The sequence below is a fragment of the Centruroides sculpturatus genome, unplaced genomic scaffold, assembly GCF_000671375.1.
Source record: "Centruroides sculpturatus isolate CEXI.00-Female unplaced genomic scaffold, Cexi_2.0 scaffold946, whole genome shotgun sequence".
NCBI classification, from domain to species: domain Eukaryota; kingdom Metazoa; phylum Arthropoda; class Arachnida; order Scorpiones; family Buthidae; genus Centruroides; species Centruroides sculpturatus.
Window position 1 is genome coordinate 77599 of NW_019385130.1, and position 22967 is coordinate 100565.

At 30.6% G+C, this 22967-nt stretch overlaps 1 protein-coding gene across 2 annotated transcripts; it reads left to right on the plus strand.

Annotated features, from left to right (window-relative positions):
- The first annotated feature begins 4615 nt into the window (after nucleotides 1-4615).
- LOC111635194 (vacuolar protein sorting-associated protein 41 homolog) lies at nucleotides 4616-17805 on the plus strand. Of its 2 annotated transcripts, none has more exons than XM_023380087.1 (2): nucleotides 4616-4746; nucleotides 15144-17805. In XM_023380087.1, the coding sequence occupies exon 2, from the start codon at nucleotides 15164-15166 to the stop codon at nucleotides 17711-17713; it is 2550 nt and encodes an 849-aa protein (XP_023235855.1). In that variant the 5' UTR covers nucleotides 4616-4746; nucleotides 15144-15163; the 3' UTR covers nucleotides 17714-17805. The 2 variants fall into 2 exon arrangements, with proteins under 2 accessions (XP_023235855.1, XP_023235853.1); XM_023380085.1 differs by lacking the exon at nucleotides 4616-4746 and adding an exon at nucleotides 9026-9087.
- Nucleotides 17806-22967: the final 5162 nt, after the last annotated feature.

A 22967-nucleotide genomic window follows, 5' to 3' on the forward strand; every position in this document is an offset into this window, starting at 1 on the left:
CTAATCTAAATAATTTCATTCAATAATTACTTCAGATTAGTCAGGGTGGACTGTAGTTAATTGGAAATATAAAAATATTTGATATGCCATGACTTATTAGAAGGAAATAAATATTATTTGAAAAAATAATATATGCTGTTATTTTATAATATATATGCTGCAAAATTTAAATGTTCTAATCAATACATTTGTGGAAACTAACATTAGAATAAGATGATAATTCTCTAATATTAGAATAAGATGATAATTCTCTTTTAGGCTATTAAATATTTCGTAAATCTACAAAAATTAGATCGGTAATAATTAATAATTTGATGAAATAGTATATCACAATTCATTAAATATTTTAATGCATTTAAAACATTTAAATATAAGAGAAAAATTTTTAAATTTGTTAATTCATAAAAAATACAGTCTGAATCAATTGAAATAAACAAAATACATAAATGTTAATTGTTTTAAAATAAAACTAGTTTCCTACATTCAAATTTATTGAATATTTAAACATCATAATTAAGTAATAGGCTCACTATACATACATATAAGTATGCCAAAAATATAAATTTGATTGCATTTCTCTTGTTATATGCCATTTGTTTTTAAGTGAACTTATAAACCAGTGTTTTTCAACCTTCTTGAATACGCGACCCCTTTACAAGTTAAACAATTCTGGCAACCCACCCAGGGCCATATTAGAACTATATCAGTGATTTTAAAAACTATGTATTTAATTTTCTTTCTGTTGAGATAAATTATTGTTGATTAAAATGAAAATTTCATAAGAATCGACAACAACTTAACACAGATAAAGTATGAAACTTCCTTTAATTATAACATTGGGCACAGGGAGCCGTTGACCTTTTTTTTGGGATCAGAATTTTCAGCTTCTACTTTCTATTTCTTTTTGCAAATCAGCTCAACACTTTTTCGGCTATGATTTTCTGGCCCAGGCCCCTCCCTGCCTACTCCCATGGTTGAGACCTAAATATCGATCAAAAAACCAATTGTACTGTAAAATAAACAGGTAAGCCTTCTCGCTGAAATTGTAGTTTTTTTTAATGTAGTGTAGGACCTACAAACACTTATCTTTTTCTTTTACCCGCGACCCCCCGTGTAAGGCTTCCATACCCCCAAACATGTGGGTCGCAACGACCCACATGTTGAAAAACACTGTTATAAACCAAGTTTTCTAAATTTCAAATGATTTTAACATAACCTAAAACATCCTTTTAGTTAAAAATTTCCAAATAAAATTTTTTGTTCTTAACTTCTGAATTTATTTGAAAACAATTTTAATGTAACTAAAATTAGCACAATATAAATAGAATATATGTTTTATTTTGCATTAAAGAAGCATAACATGAACTATATAAAACTTTTATAATCTGTACACAAATATAGAAACAACATAAAGTTTATTTTCCACTTAATTATTATTTTAAACTTTAGTGATCATAAATATATTTTTTTTAATTCAATGCATTAAAAGAATGTGTATTGAATTAGCTTCTCTTAGTTTTTATATGAATGCTTTTTTACTATATAATATGAAGTGTTTTTTATCTGAATAATAAGGTAAAAATGGTTTCTCATGTATGTATATATATATATAATGTATTTTAACATAAATATTAAGTCATAAATGTACAATTGAATTCTGACATGAATATAGTTTTTAAAATCTAAATCATTGGGAAATCATGAAAATTGAACTGTTTGAATCAAGCATGCAATTTTCATAACGTTATATTAAATGTACAAAATTTTAAAATAAAATCTACATTTATATATTTTGATTTTAAAACAAAATCTGCTCACTTTAGGAATTAATAGCAAAAGTTATTAAGAAATAATCCTTCTATTTAATTAAAGATATAGATTACAACAAACTGCCACGTGACTAATGACTGCCAGATGTAAACAAAACCAGTACGCCTACTGCGGACAAAAATGACAATTTATATAAAAATCAAAATATAAATTTTTCATTAAACCTATTTTAATTTATAAATAATTAATTAATTTGTCTAATTGAAAATTAATATGTATTAATATTAAAAATTCGTTTTAATTCAAAGTAATTAAAATTATAATTTTTGCATTTTTTTAAACTTCCATGCTGAGCCAAATATTTTATACACTTGATCTTGTTGTCGACATAAATAGATCTTTATCATAAATACGTCTATCACAGACCTATAGTGGTCCAGTGGCGAAAAATGAAACCCAACTACTCATGAAAATTTTTATGTTTCTGCCTGCGTTTGAACCCGCTTCCAATGGCAGATTGAATAATATATTTCAATCATAAACAAGCAAATTATATTTAATATATAAACTGTGGCTTTTAAATTTATATCATAATTTCCAACGAAACTAAAGCTTCAATGCAATTTTTTCTGTATAACTTATACAGTACTCGTTGGCCGGTGCAGCCATTGAAACTATCCTCACTTCCTCAGCCGTTTACTTACAAAAATAATCAAATACCAAACACTCGCTGAGCTTACTATTAATTTAATACTCAAACGCTTTCGGCCTATTTCTAATAGGCCATCCTTAGGAATTTGTTCTACAATCGAACACAAAGCTTTTCGAACACTCTTTAAATTTAAAAAAATTTTAAGCATATTTTTAAAAACTTTACATTAAACTGTAAAATATTAAATATTTAACTAAATACTAACATAATATATAAAACTTTAAAAATTAAAAATAAACTAATATAACGAAAATATGCATTAAACCAGTTAAAATACAACCGCTACAAGTTTAAGGGTTTTTAATTCCCATTTCCTTTTCCATCACATATTTCCATGCCGCTGGAAGAGCATTAGCGTCCTTGGCATTTAATTAAGCAATTGTTATTTATTTTACTCTTATATATCTCCATTTTTTCCATACCCAACGTAATCGTCGGAGAATGAACCGGTTTAATTATCCTTGCCTCATCCCATTTTACATTTGCTCCCTCCGTTTGTGCCATGATTGCCAAAACGGTGTTGTTGTGTCCTTTATTAACGTCATACATGTGCTCTTTTATACGTTCTACGAAATTTCTTGTGGTGACACCTGCATAATCCTTTGCCACTCCTAACTGCTGATTTTCAAAAGGAATTCTGTAAACCCTTCTTTTTAAATTTAAAGAGTGCTCGAACAGCTTTGTGTTCGGTTGTAGAACAAATTCCTGAGGTTGTAGAACAAATTCCTGTTAGAAATAGGTTGAAAGCGTTTGAGTATTAAATTAATAGTAAGCTCAGCGAGTGTTTGGTGTTTGATTATTTTTGTAAGTAAACGGCTGAAGAAGTGAGGATAGTTTCAATGGCGGCACCGACTAACGAGTATAAGAAACTAAAGCATTTAGTAACTAATTCAGCATGAAATTATTCAACACTGGTTTTGGGTTCGCGCCTGACCAACGGATGAGTTTTCTGGATTTTCTTTATATACCTAGAACCCAAATTTGGGCCAGTTTCCTCGGGAGATATTCTCTCGTGGCAGATGGCCCATGTGTTACGTTTTCTTACCCCATTAATCCAGTCCATTCCAACCAATCGAGTATCACCCGATTTTATTTTTAGAATATAAAATCTAATGGATAAATATAAATACTGTAATTATTTTCAGCGGTCCGTTTATTTATATACGACTATTATTAAACAATGAATCAACGAGCCAATTCAATAGAGAGGTTGCGGCCGAAGTTTTCATCTTTAAAACGTGAACGTAGAACGTCGAGCGCCGCTTACAAGATAGCGGCGCTCGACGTTCGACGTTCACGTTTTAAAGATGAAAACTTCGGCCGCAACCTCGCTAATGATTCTTTTTATTCGGGTAGATTTACTGAATCTACTACATAGTTTCGTTACAAGAGGCAAATGTTCGGAAGTAATCTACTACAAAGAATATACAGCAGAAAAATACTCCGGTTCTGGAACAGTCGAGTCTGCCGAATGCTCCGTAATTCTGACGTTTACTTATCTCATAATATAGTCGAGATGGGTTAATAATGATAATAATAAGCGCAGAGCCCAAACGGTTAGGAGTTGAAATTTGGTACACAGTTAGGGTATGTCACGAGAATATACATTAACTTGTAAGAAGGAATTTTTTGAATTCCCCCCCCCCGGCGGGAGAGAGGGACAGGATTAAGGCTTACCGTGAAGAACTCGGCTTCTATTATACTATTTTAGATGCGGTTTTTTGCGTTTTTCATTGCGTTTTAATAGGATATGCCATGAGAATGCACATTAAGAAGGGACTTTTCGAAATTCCCACTGCGGGGAGAGAGAGAAGGTTAAGGATTACCCTGAAGAACTCGTCTTCTACTGTACTATTTTAGATGCGTTTTTTTTTGCATTTTTGCGGAAAACCGAACATATTTTTAGACCCATCTAAAAATTCTCTAAGTTTCGGAAGAGGGGGATCTAATTCTTTCACTCGGTGAAAACGGGTAAGATTGGCTATAATTTAATAATCTTAATCTTCGCTTTCGTTACTTTTTGCAACCGAGCAACCCGCTAGTTTAATTTTAAGAAAAAAACTTTATTATTACTTTATAAATATTTTCTTTATATTAAAATTAATTAATAATTGAACATTTTCAATTATTAATTAAACATAAATTATTTTTAAAAAATTAGCGAACATGATATCTATGACAGTTATCATATGATAATGGAGGCGTGAAGCCTGTTTACGTAGATGTTAGAATTTTATAAATTGTTTTTCTCCCGTTTTTTATAGGTAAGAATTATTTAATAGTAATGACTTTATGTATTAAGTTAAGTATAAAGTGGTTCGATTTATATAATAATTTGGTTTTGTATTTAATATACATTATCTGGCCAAAAGTATCCGGACACCCCTAAAGAAGTAAGTCAAAAGAGCTTAGTGAATTTGATCGTGGCATTATAGTGGGATGCCACCTTTGTGGGAAATCAGTTCGTGAAACTTCAGACATTGTACAGAAGCCAAAATCCACTGCGAGTGATGTAATTGTGAAGTGGAAACGTCAAGGCAGTGAAAGTGGGAAAAAAACCATGTGGCAGGCCGAAGAAAATGAGTGAGCGCAGCCTTAGAACCCTGAAAAGGATAGTGAAACGAAGTCGCATGTCCTCATTGGTTGAAATCACGCAGGAGTTCCAAAGGTCATCAGGCATTAGTATTAGCACCAGGACTGTTCGTCGAGAGTTAAAAAACCTGGGATTCTGTGGTTGTGCAGCCGCTCACAAGCCAAACATTATTCCCCAGAATGCGAAGCATCAATTGCAATGGTGCAAAGCTCACCGTCATTGGACTGTGGACATGTGGAAAAGTGTTCTTTGGAGTGATGAATCTCGCTTTTCACTCTGGCAGTCCGATGGACGTGTCTGGGTTTGGCGGATGCCCGGCGAGTTTTTTTTTTACGTGACTGTATTGTGCCGACTGTAAAGTTTGGTGGTGGCAGCATCATGGTGTGGGGGTGCTTTTCATGGTTTGGCCTGGGTCCCTTAGTTCCTGTGGTTGGAAACATGAACTCTAAGATGTATGTGGACATTCTGGACAATGCTGCTCTCCCAACTCTATGGAAATATTTCGGAGAAGGCCCATTTCTCTTCCAGCAGGCTAACTGCTCCATTCACACTTCGAGACTTGTGCAGGCATGGTTTGATGAAATGGGTGTTCAAAAACTGGACTGGCCTTCTCAGAGTCCCAATCTAAATCCCATAGAACACCTTTGGGATGAATTAGAACGCAGATTACGTAGTCAGCCACATAGATCATCCTCACTGCCAGCACTCACTTCAGCCGTGATGGACGCCTGGAAGTCAATTCCAATGGCCACCTATCAAAAACTAGTGGAAAGTCTCCCCAGACGTGTACAGGCTGTCATCGATGCAAAAGGAAGACCAACATCATATTAATATATGCCTCAGGACTCTTTGAGTCCATACTACTGGGTGTCCGGATACTTTTGGCCAGATAGTATATTTTGATCAACTTTATGGAAATTGATTGGTATTTATTAATCAATTTCCATGTCCACGTGAGTGTAAAAAGTATCTGCATAATATACATATTTGCAATAACTTCTGTGTTTGCAAAGTAAGTTTGATGTAGTGGCTAAAGTATGATCTATACTTCACAATGGAACGTTTTGAGTTGTTATTAAAATTTAATATTACATATTTCCAGGATAATAAAACTAACAATATATGGTCCAATATGCATGTACTAAAAGTATTCATATTCAATTGTTGCATTGCCCTCAGATTTTACAGGCTAAAAGGGGGTACTTTTTATACAACAGAACATTAATGTTCACTTATGTTGTAATTATAATAAAAGAAAACATTAAAAGTACATGTATTGAATACATTTTATGGTACAAAATGTTCACTTGTTCCAATTTTTTTTATATAGTTCGTGTAGTGTTTTCATTATTTTTGTCTTACTCAATAAAATGTTTTTATAAAAGAATAACAAAAAAGTAAATATAAAAATCAGTAATATACATTTCTGTATTTGATGTGTAAACTTACTTTTCTGCAAAAACCTTGGGTGTATGAACATTTTTTACGTAATTGTATATATGTGGTGACTCGATATGAAAGTCTTACGGTAGGCTCCAAAAAAGTGTTACGTAAAAATTTTTAAATATAGTAAAAGCCTTCGTTTAACAATTTTAAAATTATGGGCAATTCTCTTATGCAATTAAAAAATAAATATATATTTTTTTCTATTAATTATAAATAGAAAAACATTTTTCTTTTTCAGTGAGAAGAAATAATGTCAAAGTAAAATTCATACACCTTTCATTGTTTTTACAAAATTAAAGTTTTTATATTACATTTTTATATTTAAAGTTTTTAAAATTAAATAATAATTTTTAGGATTTCACGTGTAAGGGTGATATTTTTTCATTCATTCGTGAAAGTCTTTTTTAAATCATCTTTGTTAGAAATATAATTTTTTATTGCTCTAAATCACAATACAAATTCTCAATTAGATTTGAGTTTTTTGACTGTGGTGATGTTTCAAAGACTCTTGGACAATTAAATAAAAATCACTTAATATATTGTAAGCTTTATGCTTAGGACAAATGTCTTGAAAATATTTAAAATTTGAAGCTTTGAATTTATTTTTAATATATTTATATATATGTTATAGTCCATTTTACCATCAATATATTCCAAGGTTCTACTGCTATTGTCAACACATGTCTCTAGACTTGTTACCAAATTAATAAACTTCATTCTTTGTCTTTCTACATAACACTATTTTCAATCATATCCAAATAAGTTAAAACTAGTTTCATCAGAAAAATGACATTTTCCGATAGTCATAATTATTTGAAACATTTTCACAAACTTCAACCTGTTTTGTCTAATCACCTTGCTATCAAAAGGTTTTTTCCAAGTGATCTTTCAGTTGAAATTATGTTTTCTTAAAATAATTCAAATTGTTTGAGTGCTCTTTATTTAAAAATTTTTTGGTACTCATTGCAAGTTTTGGCACATTAATCTTAATATTGACCTTGACTTCTTGAAGAACCCATCAATCATCATGAATACTGAAGATCTTTCTGTTATTTTATTTCCACAGCATGTCTTTAAACCTATTAATGGAACCCTGAGCTATTGAATGACTCCTGTTAATGGTTTTTCTATCTCCTGTAGTCAGTGGCACACTGAAGATATAGTCTTAGGTGGAGCAGAGTTGAACAGATAAAAAAAATTTTAAACTCAATAAAATTCTAAACTCAAAAAAATTTTAAACTCAATAAAATAAAATAAGCATGTTATGTTACCGCTAATTCATAAGTAATATAGAAGTAGAACATGACACAATATAAATAAAAAAAAATGAATTTTAATTATGAAAATATTATTGGAAAATTTACTAGTGTTTCTTTTCCTTTTACTTTGGGTAGTGCCAGGAGTCCCTTGGCCCATCCCCTTGTTTTTATTATTTTATCTTGTTTGTATTGATGTATCATTAGTTTCAGTTTTGTCTTAAGAAGATTGACTTTCTTTTTACTGCATAGTAAAATAAACAGACTTCTCTTCCATATACTGTAGGTATATATTACACTTAGGAGATTTTTGTTAACTGAACTCCTCTTAAATTTCATGACAGATTTGATTGAACTGATAGATGTTAGAAAAGAAAATTTTTCATCATGCTGGATGCTGGAGTGTTCATCAAGTAAATAGTATTGAAAACAGTCTTTTTACTACTATTTACTAGATGATGATAGATAGGGATGGGTCTACAGATATGCAATAAGCTAACAAGCTTATTGCACATCTATAGATCCATCCCTTTTGTTTTCAGATTTAATGATCACTTCTATAGATAGGGAAATTTCAGAATTTTAGAACACAATATCATTTTACATAGGGAGTCAATACATGCTCACAAACTTCTCAAATTGTTACAAACATTTTTGTTACAAACAAAAATGTTTGTAACAATTTAATATCGGGTTTACTGAATTGATAGCCAGCAGGACTTGGCCAGAAGAACTTAGATTGGATTTACCACCTTAAATATGGTATAAAAAAGAATTTGTAATCCATTTTTTTGTAGTTGGTATTGGGAGCATGAATATATTTCACATAACTTACAAACAAGAAGTCACTTTTAATAAACATTAAATTCCAAATTTTAATTTTAAATTAACTTTTTCCACTCAATACCTTATTCCATGTTATATTATCCCATGTAATGACCAGTAGAATGTTACACTGCTGTCTTTGTGTATTTTGCTTGCAGAAGATCCACTTGAGTTTGTCCACATATTTCCTTTCTTAGTTAGTGACCTTATTCACTAAGGAGATAATTTGTAGGTTCACCTGCAATAACAAGTCAGAGTCCTGCTGATAAAGTGTGTTCTCTAGTGTGATCAAGTTATATAGGAGTATATAATTTGATCATGTTAGAGGACACACTTGTTAGAAAGAAAATATGTGGACAAAGTCAGGTGGATTATCTGCTAACAAAAATTATTCCTTAACTTTCAGTGGACACTAATGATTTAAAATATATCCATAACTATAGAGAAATATGTAAATTGGACAATGTAATTGGAGCTTTAAATGTGTGAGTTTTACTTTGGCATTAATTTAAATTTATAATAATTAAAAATAAAATTTATTTTTTCATATATTGTTTTGATATTTTTCTTTCAAAATAACCCCAAACTTAATTGCAAGTATTTAGTATTAAGTATTTTCTGTTAAATATGAAAAAACATTTAAGATCATAGTGTCTGACTTTCAGAGTCACTGTATAGACAATTTAATTAATAAAAGTGTCTTCTCACTTTGTCGTTTATACATATATACAGAATGTTCCATATAAAACTAACCCCATGCACCATTGAGTACATAAATAATCATAACCTTCATATTGGAAAAAAGGGATAAGTAAGACAAAATAAAATTAGACAAAGAAACTCTGAAAATTAGTTTTTAGTGAAGATTTTTTTAAAGGTTTGTTTGCCTGTATGTAGGAGTAGAAGAGATTGAGTATCAAATTCTTGTTTTATTCCAATGATGATGATATTTCTTTAATCCAAACAAGTTCTATATCTCTGTCTCAAATAGATGAGCAATAAGTATGGGCATGTTTAATCAATGCTCTGAAAGCTGATAGTTTGTAACCATCAGCTTTCAATATGAGAAGGCTGGAATGAGTAGTGGGTGAGTGGTTAGTTTGATATAAATGTTAGTATAGATTTGCCTTTGCTTAAGGCAGTATTGAGATGTCTATAAGGGGGACTGATGCCATATCAAGAAACCATATCATTATATATAATAAAGCTTCTTTAGCCAATTCAGTAGTGACTTGTGAATTGACTAAAGAACTGAAGCATACTTTATAAAAAGAAACTCTAGTGTTTATAGACTTTCAAGGATTGACAATGTTAATATCCCAGAAAGGTACAGAACCAGGATCAGTATCTTCAGAATTTCTGTTAAAATGGACAACATGGGGCTGAAAACAGCATAGGCAGATACAATAGCAGGAACTTAGAACAGCAACTATATGAACATAGATGTGATGCCTGCGACAAACAGCTTTGTTAGCAAAACAGCTTTGGCATGTTTTGCTAACAAGACCGATCCAAAATATTGTGAAACAAAGCCAAGATTATCAAAAATATTTCATTCCAGGCCTTACTAACAATAAATGGAAATATTGGAGCAGAAAATTTCTGAGGAATGTTTAAATGCTAGGATGCAGATACATTTGCCATCTCTCCAGTGGTATAGCTATATATTATGTACCCTGGACATAATAGAATCAGTGCACCACCTTGTTCCTTGAAGGAGGTCTGGTGAAATTTATTTTGGACATTTAATTTAAAAATCTATATTTAATTATTTTGATTTTAAAACCTTACTTAATAACAATTTATTTGAGATTTGAGGCATTTCAACAATAAGATATTCAATTTAATAAATACAAAAATAATAATAAAATGTAATTCTTTAAGTACAGAATACATAAGAATATTTACTACATATTATATAAACTGTATTGACAAAATGTATGCAAGTTTAGTTTCGTAACAAATATAGAATAATACATAAAAATCTTCAATATTGTTGTTTTCTCGCTTTTTCGCTTGCAAATCGATCAATCACTTTCTCCAGATCAAGTTGACAAGCTATAGTTTTTTTCAATTGATATAGTAGCCAAAGCTAAGACGGTGTTGTGTTTGTTTCATTAAGTTATGGCAATGCAACACTTGGTGATCTGCCTAGGGAGATGCATTCCAGGAAGTCTTTTTAAGGGTAACTCACCCCTATTCAAACATTACAGATGTGGAGAAACTCCATATAGCCAGCCCATTCATATGAGGCTGGCTATATGAACCCACGACTGAACTCCCAGTGTTCAGGGAACAAAACCACTTGGCAATCATGCTGCTTCTTAAATAAGTTTTGATTAATTCTAGTTTTGAAAAATTTTGTTCTGCTGTCACTGTCATTGCTGGTAAAGTTAAAAAAATGAGGCATGCTGCAATAATGTTGGAGAAGCTACTTGAGGCTGTAGTGTGAATTAAAAGTAGTTTGGCAACTTCGCATATAGAAGTAATTTCTTTTACCTGAATATAAAAACACATGTTAAATCAAAGCAATTGAGATCCAAAACTAGGCGAAATATTGGAGGGATATGCTGATTGTAACAATTCTGATCCTTCCAGAATACTTCTATCAAATGATGCAACAAGATATGTGGGTGATAAGCACTTAGAAAGTGTACATAATTGTCGAACAAATTCAAATCTAATAGTTAATTGATTAATTATTAAATCCAAAAAAATTTGTTTACAAATAGTTTTACAAGTTATTATTTTGCTCTTTCTAATTTGGTGCCCTCACAATTTGTGCACTTGGAACTGCTCTACAGTAGCTATGCCTCTGAATCTCTTGAAAGTACCTTGATTAACAATATAGGCCTACTGTATAACAAGCTTGCAAAGTTTTAAATAATTTTTTTATTTAAAGTAATTATTCTATAAACTGGAGAGAATGCCAGAAATAAAAATCTACATCTTAAAATATGCTCCACAAACATATGTTAATGAAATAAAAACATTTTCACCCTAAATTCGTAGGTGTTCATCAATTGAGCATTTGAATGTATTTGAAATTTTGAATGTTCTGATGAAGATCTACAAACTTAGGTCAAAAATATTTTGTTTCATTAATATTTGTTTCTGGAGCATATTTTAAGGTGTGGATTGTTATTATTTTATTATGTTTTTATTTTATCTTTTCATCATTGTAATATGTTTATTATTATTCTTTAATATTTTGTTAATTTCATTTAAATTTGCTTGCTGTATTTGAGCATTTCAAATTTTATATTCCAGTTGGAATGGTCAATTGAATTTATTAATTTGTTAATGAAGAATCCTGACAATGGTCTATAAATTAGACAAATGTTAGACTCAAATATTTTTTCATGGTGTAAAGCTATTGTTTGAGTAAATTCATTGGTAAACAAAAAAAATTATACTTATTATAGAAGTGTTTCCTTTCAATTAGATAATCAGATGAATTATTTTTATTAGTTCCAAATGATATTGTTCTTGCTTTAAGTTAGGCGATTCCTTAATTTTCTCTTCTAAACTTAATTTATAACCTCTCAATTTCTATTTCTAAAATTGCTTAATTAGATAAATGTGTTTGTTTCATTGAGTTTTTAAGTAGTTTTAACTAATTTTAATTTAAAAAATGTTCATTCAGCATTTGTAGTTGAAATAGGAAGCATCAGAAACAAAATTAGATCTGTTTGAGTTAAAATATGTACACAAAATAATTCTTAATAAATCAAAATCAAATTTTATATATGTTATTTACATTATCTATTTCATTTTTAACATGTTTAGAAAAACATCAATAATAATAATGATAGAATAATGATAGAATAATAATTTAGAAGATTTTCATCAACAATTGTTGATGAAAATCTTCTAAATTAAATTTAGACAAGGAAATTAAGTTAATTGTTTAACTTAAAGCAAGAACAATTCATGTCGGTTTTTATTAATCACTTAACTGTAATTTCTATATTATACTGTATGCTAATGCCTAATTTTATAAACTTTTACTAAGAATGTAAAATATTGAATGAAATTATAGTTTTATGGGCATCTATTATACTAAATGAAATATGAAATACATATAATATTACTTTTGTAATAGTTGCTATGGTTGGAATGATTTAATATCTTTTCTTTCTTCTTAACAGCAATATTAAAATTAGTCTACTTTATTGCTTACTTACAATATAATTAATAAACCATTAGTTATTAGAACAACTTATAAACTCTCTCATAGTTCAATTACTTGTATTCAAAGGGTTACCTTTTATAATGAAATGGCAAGCATCATAATACATTTATATATTTTAAAAGAACTCTGATAAGGATTTTAACTACTAAATACTGTTATCCATTACTAACAAATAAACAGAAACGAAACTAAGGTGTTTATGTAAATTTAGTTTACATTAGTGTTACCACCCGTCCGGTTTTCACTTGGACAGTCCGGGAATTGACTCACTGTCTGGGTGAACTATTATTTTTGTCCAGGAATTTCATAGAAATTATGAAATTATGATGAAACAAAGTTCTTGCAAATATTTTTACAAATTTACACTATTTTAACAGCGAAAGAACTCACACTCACTGAAGCTCATATGCAATTCTGCCATGTTAGTCGGTCTGTTTACACCAACGTGTGGCGCACAACCTGTCGACTTTTTTTCTTTGTTTTTTGCGTGTACAATCATACACATCTCTCCAATGTCCAATAGAGCTAAGTCATCTGTACCTGTTCTTTCTTAATTTAGATTACGCTTACACAAGTCCCTAGTCCCTAACTGTAACTGATTTAGAACTGCCATGCACATTATTCTTTGCATTGTAAAATGACATTGCACATGTGTCAGGAACTTCTATTCGAACAAACCTGACCTGCCGTCCGGATCAGCAATTTTCAAAAGGTGGCAACACTAGTTTACATCAACATAATTATTAAATAAATATGAATTAAATATTAGAGTATGGAATAATATGTAAAAAAATTATTCCATATTTTAACGATTGAAATAACAATGAAATAAAATTAAGAACAATTTTTGTATAAAGTGAATACTACTGTAGGCCTAGTTGTTCTCAATAAACTGTTTTTTTTATAAAGAAATTTCCATCTATTAACTGAGGATCAATGAAACTTCTATATTAGAAGCATTGATCGACATTTTGTGTAAGTTTTTTTCTATTTTAATATTTTATTAAAGAATTACTAATGAAGTTAATTTGTAAAGAATAACAAAATATTCAATTGTTTGTTTGCAAAGCTGGGAAGGAATATAAGAAAATAAAATTACTAGGTAATATGCACAAATATTTAACACAAAATAAATAAATTATCTTTACAATGTATCAATTGGAAGTTCTATTTTTAGAACATGATTTTATTTGTTTTATTTCTTTTGGAAATATAATATTCAGTTAATAATCCTTTACTACATATTATAGTTCCAAAATGTGAAAATGGATGACAGAAATCATCAACAGAAACATAAGCTAAAAATTGCTATTCTTTTGTCTTTCTATATCAAATGTACAGTACATACAGAAAATGGAAAGTTGAAATATATGCCATCTGATAAAAAATGGCACTTGAGAATTTTTTCTGTTTTTGTTATTAAAAAACATCAAAAAGAAAAATTTGGGTGAAAAAAATATTTTGAAATAGAGCAAAGTTATGGATATCAAATACTTTATTGGTAGCATTTGAATCCAAATTATAATTGCATGATTACAAGTATTTCTTGCTGCAAATGTATGAATTTGATCAGTTGATGTTTAATTTGGATGATAAATAGAATAAACTACACTTTCTAGGTAACCTGATTGGTATAGTTTCAAATGCTAGCATCCTCTGTGATATTTATGATGCCATTGCTAAACAGTATAATTTTTATCATTATGCTTCTGCAACGGTAGAAACTGAAAATTTTCAACTTTGTATTTTATTGACTTTCTGTCAGTTTCAACAATAAAAATGAAATAATTTTAGTTTTTTTGTCATCTGTCTCCATGCACATACTAGCCTCCTTTCAAATGATAGTTAAAGTTAAACATCATCTACTGTGAAGAGAGAACTTTTATTTCCTTAAAGATTTATGTATGTATGTTCAAAGTGATGCTTAGATGCCAAGTATCACAGTCTTGTATCTACAAATATACACAAGTTTACTGTGCATATTTGTAGGATTTACTGTGGTATTAAAAGTCTACAGGATCAATTGGTTTATTTATCATAATAACTTTTAATATGTTACAAAAAGAAATTAAAAGGTGTTTAACTTTATTTCCTTAATTTATTTAAAGAAACCAAAGTTTAATTAATGAATAAATTGTTTTGGACTTTATTTGGACCAACTTCAGCTCATAATAACATTTGAAACTAACACAGGATACATGCAAATTGTATTGTGAGCTGAAGTTGTCCAAAAATGTTTTTACATTGGTTTTGTTAAATAACTGTACTTTTTACTTATAATGTACAAAATGGTACCAAAACTTACATATATTTTTGATAACTTTTAATACAAATCAATATTTTCAGATTTAAAAACATTAAGGAAAATGGCTGAAGGTGGTGAAGCAAGTGAGGAATTGAAAGTATGTAGTTACGAGGAAAAGGAAGAAGAGGTTGAACCAAAATTGAGATATGAACCTTTGCAGAATGATTTAGCTAAAATATTAGAGAAAGATGGAGCAAGTTGCATAGCTGTTCACACAAAATTTATGGCATTAGGTACATTTAATGGATTTGTTTACATCTTGGATCATCATGGAAACAATATTCGCAATAAAGAATTAGCTTTGCATACAAAAACAGTCAACCAGATTAGCATTGATATAAATGGTGATTTTATTGCTACTTGTTCTAATGATGAAAGAATTGTAATTCAGGGTTTATATTCTTCAGAAAATAATTTAATATTGTCATTCAATCAACCAGTGCTTTCTATTGCAATCGATCCAAATTTTGCCAAACCTGGATCTAAAAAGCGTTTCATTACAGGAAATAATAAAGTCCTATTATATGAGAAAGGATTATTTGGACAATATAAAAATACAGTATTACATCAAAGTGAAAGTATAGTCCAAAATATAAAATGGAAAGGACAATTTTTAGCCTGGGCTACAGATAAGCATTTGAGAATATATGATATTGTTGCATTTAAAATTATTGCTTTAATTAAAAGAGATCAAGATTCCATACTTTGGGATAAGCCATGCAGATGTAATTTATTCTGGAAAGATAATTTGACTCTTCTTGTTGGTTGGGGCGATTATGTAAAATTGTGTGTTATTAGGCAACGCATTGAATTAGGAACTGTTTCAAATCAATCACTTCCCAATCACATAGTTGAAATAATTTCAATATTCACTATAAATTATCAAATTTGTGGAATTGCTCCCTTCAATGAAGATGATGAAAACAATATTGTTGTGTTAACTGTTCCAAAAAATAACAAAGGCACAGGTTTTGCTGATAAACCAAAATTACAAGTTTTAGAACCACATAGAGAAAGCTGTAGTGAAGTTTCAATTGATATACTAATGCCTATTCAACTATATACAGAATATAGATGTAATGACTACTTTCTGGATGGTTTACCAGAAGAAAAGAGGTATATTATTGGAAGTCCCAAAGATATTGTTATAGCCAAACCTCGAGATGAAAGTGACCATATTGAATGGTTACTGAAACAAGAAAAATTTGAAGAGGCTTTAAAAGTTGTTACTGAGAGTAAAACAGTTGGTAGATTTACAGTATTAGATGTTGGAAGGAGATGTTTAAATCATCTCTTTAAGCAGCAGTTATATGCTGATGCTGCTGCATTGTGTCCAACTATTCTTGGAAATAATAAAGAAGCTTGGGAGGAAGAAGTCCATAAATTTAAAGTTATAAATCAGTGTAGAGCTATTGCTCCTTATCTTCCTACTGATGAGAAAAATCATCTGAAGGCTAGTGTATATGAATTAGTTTTGGATGAGTTTATTACTTATGATTCTGCAGGTTTTCTTAAATTGATAAAAACATGGCCTTATACCTTGTATGAAATAAAAAACATCATTAATGCAGTTCATTATAAATTGGAATCTGATCCGCATAATAACAATCTTCTTCGAAGTTTAAGTGAATTATACATTTATGAGAAAAAATATGATAAAGCACTAGCCATTTATTTGACAATAGGTGAAGATAGAGTATTTGAAGTGATTAGAGATTTTAATATGTTTAGTGCTATACTTGATAAATTAGAACAGTTATTAAAATTGAACTGTGAAAAGGCAACCCAGTTGCTGTTAGATAATATGGATAAAATTCCCATTGATGTTGTTGTGTCCAAACTGAAAGATCAAAGTCTATTTCTATACAAATATCTAGATAAACTTTTTGTTAAAAATAAAGAATTTGGAGAAAAACATCATGGATTATTAGTAAAATTATATGCAGAACATGATCAAGATCGTCTCTTAACATTTTTAAAGAGTTCAAATAATTATCCACTCGAAGAAGCTTTAGAAATCTGTCAGCAACGTAAATTTATAGAAGAGGAGATATTTTTATTAGGTCGTATGGGCAATACTAAAGAGGCACTCAAACAAATAACACAAGAATTGAAAGATATAAAGAAAGCTGTAGAATTCTGTAAAGATCATGATGACAAAGAACTGTGGGAAGATCTTATTAAGTATTCTTTGGACAAACCACAGTTTATTAAATATCTATTAGAGAATATTGGAACACATGTTGATCCAATTATGCTAATAAAAGAAATTGAAAATGATTTACAAATTGAAGGTTTACAAGATTCATTAGTAAAAATATTACAGGATTATCATCTACAAGTTTCACTTAGAGAAGGATGTAATAAAATTCTTGTCTCTGACTGTTATAGCTTATTAGAAAAACTGAACCTACAGCAGAAGAGGGGTATTCGAATTGATGAAGATCAAATATGTCAGGCTTGCCATCATAGATTACTAATTACTCACACGCAATATGCTGAAGATATTCTTATTTTTTATTGTAAACATGCTTTTCATAAAGGGTGTCTTTCTTCAGATGGGATGAAAATTTGCAGCATATGTAATGCTCAGAAACAATTTAATAAGTGACAGTTTTTTAATATATTTATGAAAATAATAATAATTTGTTAATCTGAATAAATATTAAATCATTAAAAGCAATGACTAAAAATATTAAGAATAAAACTTTAAATTTATTATTTATGTATTTGTTCTTAAATGAATCTATTTAATACAACTTGTCTATGGCATCTTCATATGAGATTTTAAGTTGCTGCTTGTAATTGAATTTTTTGGAATACACAAGATATACAAATGTGCCTTTTTTTCCATCTCTTCAGACTCATAAATAAATTTCAAGAGTAATAAATTAATTATTTCAATATGAAATTGTATATAAATACTACCATGAGTAATCTGTTAAAAAAAATATAGGAATTTAATAAACATTTAATTTTATTAATTCAATACAGTAGAGCCTCGAAAATTCGGCCTAATGTGGACTGAAGGGTGGCCGAGTTTGTGAAAATGCCGGGTTATTGGGAATGGGGTTAAAAAAATATAAGTATGCGTGTTTCCTCAGAAAATATTGTACTGTACTTGTATGTATTGTTTGCTTGAGAATACAACAGAGAATAAACTGCCCAAATACCCTTAAACAAAGGAAAAGTACGTCCTTTATGAAGGCATAGAAAATGAAAATTAATGAATACACTGTGTACAGTAATTTACCTGATAAGACAGACCTCAGAAAAATACTTTATGAGGCATAAAGCAGTCTATGATAAAAATTAATTATCTAAGGGTATTTTTGCCCTGCCAAGGTGTGGCCGAGTTATTCGGAGTGCCGAGTTTTCGAGGCTCTACTGCATTTACAGATTTAATTAATATGCATATATTGCTTCTAACATGCACCAAATTTTTTTTATATGTAACAAACTAATATAGAATCTTCATTTCAAAGTGCTCCAATCTTTCATTACATTTTACTCACTCTTGTTTAATTGGATATCATTAAATGGAAGTAGATGAAAAGACACAATGAAATGTTGCTAATGGTTTAATATGTTAATGTAATTTTATCTCATAATCTCAAAATATTGTGAAGCCAAATTTTTCATATTTATTAAATAAATCAGCTAAATACAAGCATATACACTTGTAAACAAATTTTTGCCAAAATACAGCAAAATTTATGGGTGGAAATAACAAAAAGGGATAGTACAATGATTACTTCTCTTATTATTATTAAAATTTAAATATTTTATCTTTTTTTTTCTGCCCAGTGGCATTAAGAGGGCCTTTTAAATCATTCATCCCAGATTCAGCCAGACCCAAAATGGGAAGCCAAGTGGTTAGGAATGGGCCCAAGATATCCAGATTACCTACAGAAAAGTTTTTAGAAGTTGCTTGCCCAGATTCGATTCCGGGTCTCCAGAGCAATGATTAACACGTTAACTGTTTTAGCCATCCAGTAATCTTGTAGGTCTTCTATTTTGTGATGAACTTCTTTAAGGATTGACACCATTAATATTAATCTATTCATAATCCTTCGTCCAATCCTTGAGTTATCATCCAGAGACACCAGTTTGAAGAACCTTGAGAGTTACGAGTAGATAAAGCTAGTTAGTTGATATGCAACTTAGTTGATATGCAACTTAGTTTCATGGTAAGCCTGTGATCTTAAGTCCTGTCCAACTTTGGTTGTCGTTTTCGAATTTCTAACGACCTTCATGACTGGCACTAACGAACTGTCCCTATTATACTTCACTCCATCTCCATTGTGCAATCCTTGACGTTATCCAAATCTCACTATTTGGAGGTATTGGGTAGATATGAAGACCCTAGATAACAGTTTGTTAATTAAATAAGAAAAACTTAATTTCAGATTGACAACTTTTTTCTGAAAGCCAATGTTTGCTAGACTTTACCGGCATTTTTGTTGTTTCATCCCTAATAATTACTATCATTACCTTTAGACAATGGTGTTTTGTAAAAAAAAATACAGAACGCTCGCAGTAAGGAGCAAAAACAAAATCCCGGGGCGTCTGATCATCCTAGTTATAAAGCACCTTTATCAATTCAATTTTCACTAAGATATATTTGAATATAGGCTTGTAATCAAAGTAATTTAATTTCTTTTTGCCAAACCCAATTTCAATATCAACTGGTCATTTGCTTGATTTCAAAACTCTAAATTCGTTTACAATATTTTTTCAGACAAAGAAACATAGATATATAATCTGCGAAGAATAGACGGTAACGTCGTTGAGTTTACTCGTTGAAAGTTGGATTTAACGTGATGCTATTCCCATTAAAGTTCATAATGTGCCATACTTATGTAAAAACTTACCTATTAAAATAACTTCACCACAAAAACGAAAAATAGTAATAAAATTTGAATCATTACAACACAAGCCAGTTAAATTACCACATGTTAATACAAAAGATAAACTTTCCGATGACATTTATAAAACACAGAATTTATATATTTGATTGATTTTGTTTATTATTTAGTAACTGAATCATCACATGGAAACACGTGAAATGCAATTAGATTCTTGTGTGGACAGAGCAGTTCGTCAAGAGGAAATTCTCAAGCAACAATCTTTAATGAGTATGTTTATCGAAAAGTATATTGAGACATAAAATAAAACGAAAAAAATTAATTGCTAATAGCGCTCCTGTTACTCTAGAATACAGTAATAGGAGAGACCCATATCAGATAAAAAGAGTTAAAAGGCTGAAGAAAGGTAGTCTGATGTGAGGTGCTGAATTGTGAACTCCAAGTCAGGACGGAAGTAAGGTAGAGATTCGTTTGTGAGTGTGACAGATACCGAGGCAGACTCGAAGGCAAAGGCCGAGCCTAGAGGTATTATCACTTGTGGCAGGAGAATAAATTTTCTTTCCTATGTATATTGTTTTTTATTTCAATATAAATATTAAATAAAAATAAATAAATTATCTTAGAAACAAAACAAATTTATTAAGTATTACATTAAAAAAATTTAGCAACGAGTTGCGTAACTTTCCCTGCTTTTATGAGATTTTATTTTAAAAACTAGCAGATGAACCTGGCGTTGTTCGGGTAAAAGTAACAATAGCAAAGATTAACATTATTAGATTATAGCTGATCTTACCCGTTTTCATCGGGTGCAAGAATTAGACCCCCCCCCTCTTTCGAAAATTTTTACATAGGTCTAAAAATATGTTCGAATTTCCGCAAAAATGCAAAAAACTACATCTAAAATAGCACATTAGAAGCCGATTTCTTAAGGATAATCCTTAACTTTCTTCCCCCCGCGGGGGATTTCCAAAAATCCCTTCTTAGTGTGCATTCTCATGACCTACCCTAGCTCTGTACCAAATTTCAACTTTCAACTCCTAATCGTTTGGGCTCTGCACTTATTTTTTATTATTATTTGAAGATAAGTTCGCCCAAATAGGGATTCACATTTCATACACCATTCAGTATGAAATGTGAATCCCTATTTGGGCGAACTTGTCTTCAAATAATAATAAAAAATAAAAAGAACCATCGGACGAAAAATTACGAACTCTGCACTTATTATTATCAATCCATCTCTTTTATATATATAGAGTAGTAAAATGCAAATCTCGATATACAGCCCCAACAATAAATTAAAAATGTTAAATATATAATTATTAGTGTTGTAACGAATAGTATATTCGGCCAAACTATTCGGCTCGATTAACGCACGTACGAAAATTGGCGCGCAAGCCGCATTATGGCAAGGATCCTGCTCTCCATTGGCCCGCTGTCACTATGCTTCGCCAATCGCGTTAATTCTTGGCAGTTGTAGCGGACAGACAACAGTGTCATGGAAGTATATGATAAATGATGATATCAAATGTGGATAACAATGAAATGACCTATACGTGTAAATAATGGAGAAAGAACAGAGAAGGACCGCGAAGTGAAAATGTGAAAATAAATATGAAATTGAGTCGATAACATAATCGAACAAGTCGAGGCAGCTTATTGGCACGAAATTCGCGGCCGTCAATGCCAAACAATTGTTGTCATAGACTTCGGAAAGCTAAATGCTTGTAATGAAAGTCACTTAGCGTGCACGGGCGAAAGCCTGGGGCCGTTCGGGCTATCAAGCTGTCTCGAATCTGTGAAATCATAACTGTGACTTATATCGACGTCCTATCTGTCTCTTTTCTCCGTTATCACCAGGCTGAGTCACGTAATTGTAAAATGGGAACTCTACGACGGAAAAGTGACGAATCGAAAGTATCGTGAGCGCGTATTATGATGTATGCACAGGCATACATGGATTAGAGCGATAGAGGAAAGAGAAAGGGAAGAGCAAAGACGAGCGCTTAAAAAGAAGGATAGGCAGGGTCAGACCCTCAGATGTGCGAGGATTCTCCAACGATAGACGTGTACGTGTGCTGATCTTTGTAATTATAAATTGTGAATGCATGGGACTAATATTAATTTCTTTTTTATTTTGTGCATGTTACAAGTTATAAATAAATATAAACAAACAACAATAACTCGATAACATTAAATCTAAATACCAAAACGATTAATTTACTGTGTTTGTGTTATTTATTACTCCTGTTTTTAGGTATTCGGTATTCGGCCGAATAGTGAAAAATAGGCCGAATACCGAATATTAACCGAATATTCGTTACATCACTAATAATTATAAATAATTTTTTATTTAATTCATTATCTTGTTACAATGCCAAATGCAGAAAAGAAAAGTGATTTTTTTCGTCTTCTCTGTATTTCCTGTAGCCTATGTTACATCTAAGATATTGGATGGTTTAAGAAGCTTTTTTTTAAGAAATTAATATTCTTAGAGCTAAAGAACATTTTCAAAACTAAAACATAAAAAAATTCAATTATATCTTCAAATTATTCTGCCGGGTGATGTTAGTCACAGAATATAAATTCTGCACGAAGCCACGGAACCATCGTCAAGGTCTCACCCTCCTCCGTGGGTTTTTTGTTTGTCCAGAAACCCCGTAATGACTAGGCAGCATCGCCATTACGGGAAAAACTGGAATCACCGCATTTACAAATACAAATATTGTTGATATATTCGAAATCGTCTCGGAAATTCTGTATTCATACATTTAGAATGTTATGGAACTGGAACTGGAATTGGCACACAAGTGAGGAAAACAGTATGAGAGTTTTATCATTGACGGCATAACTACGCCGAAGCACTCTTCAATTGAAATTAAAAATTAATTCTGTACATCGTTTTCAATTTATAAGAGATAAGACAGGCAAATATATTCAATCGAACTGGATTTTCTTTTATAATCAAGTATCGAAATCTTCTAGTGCAATTTGCTAATC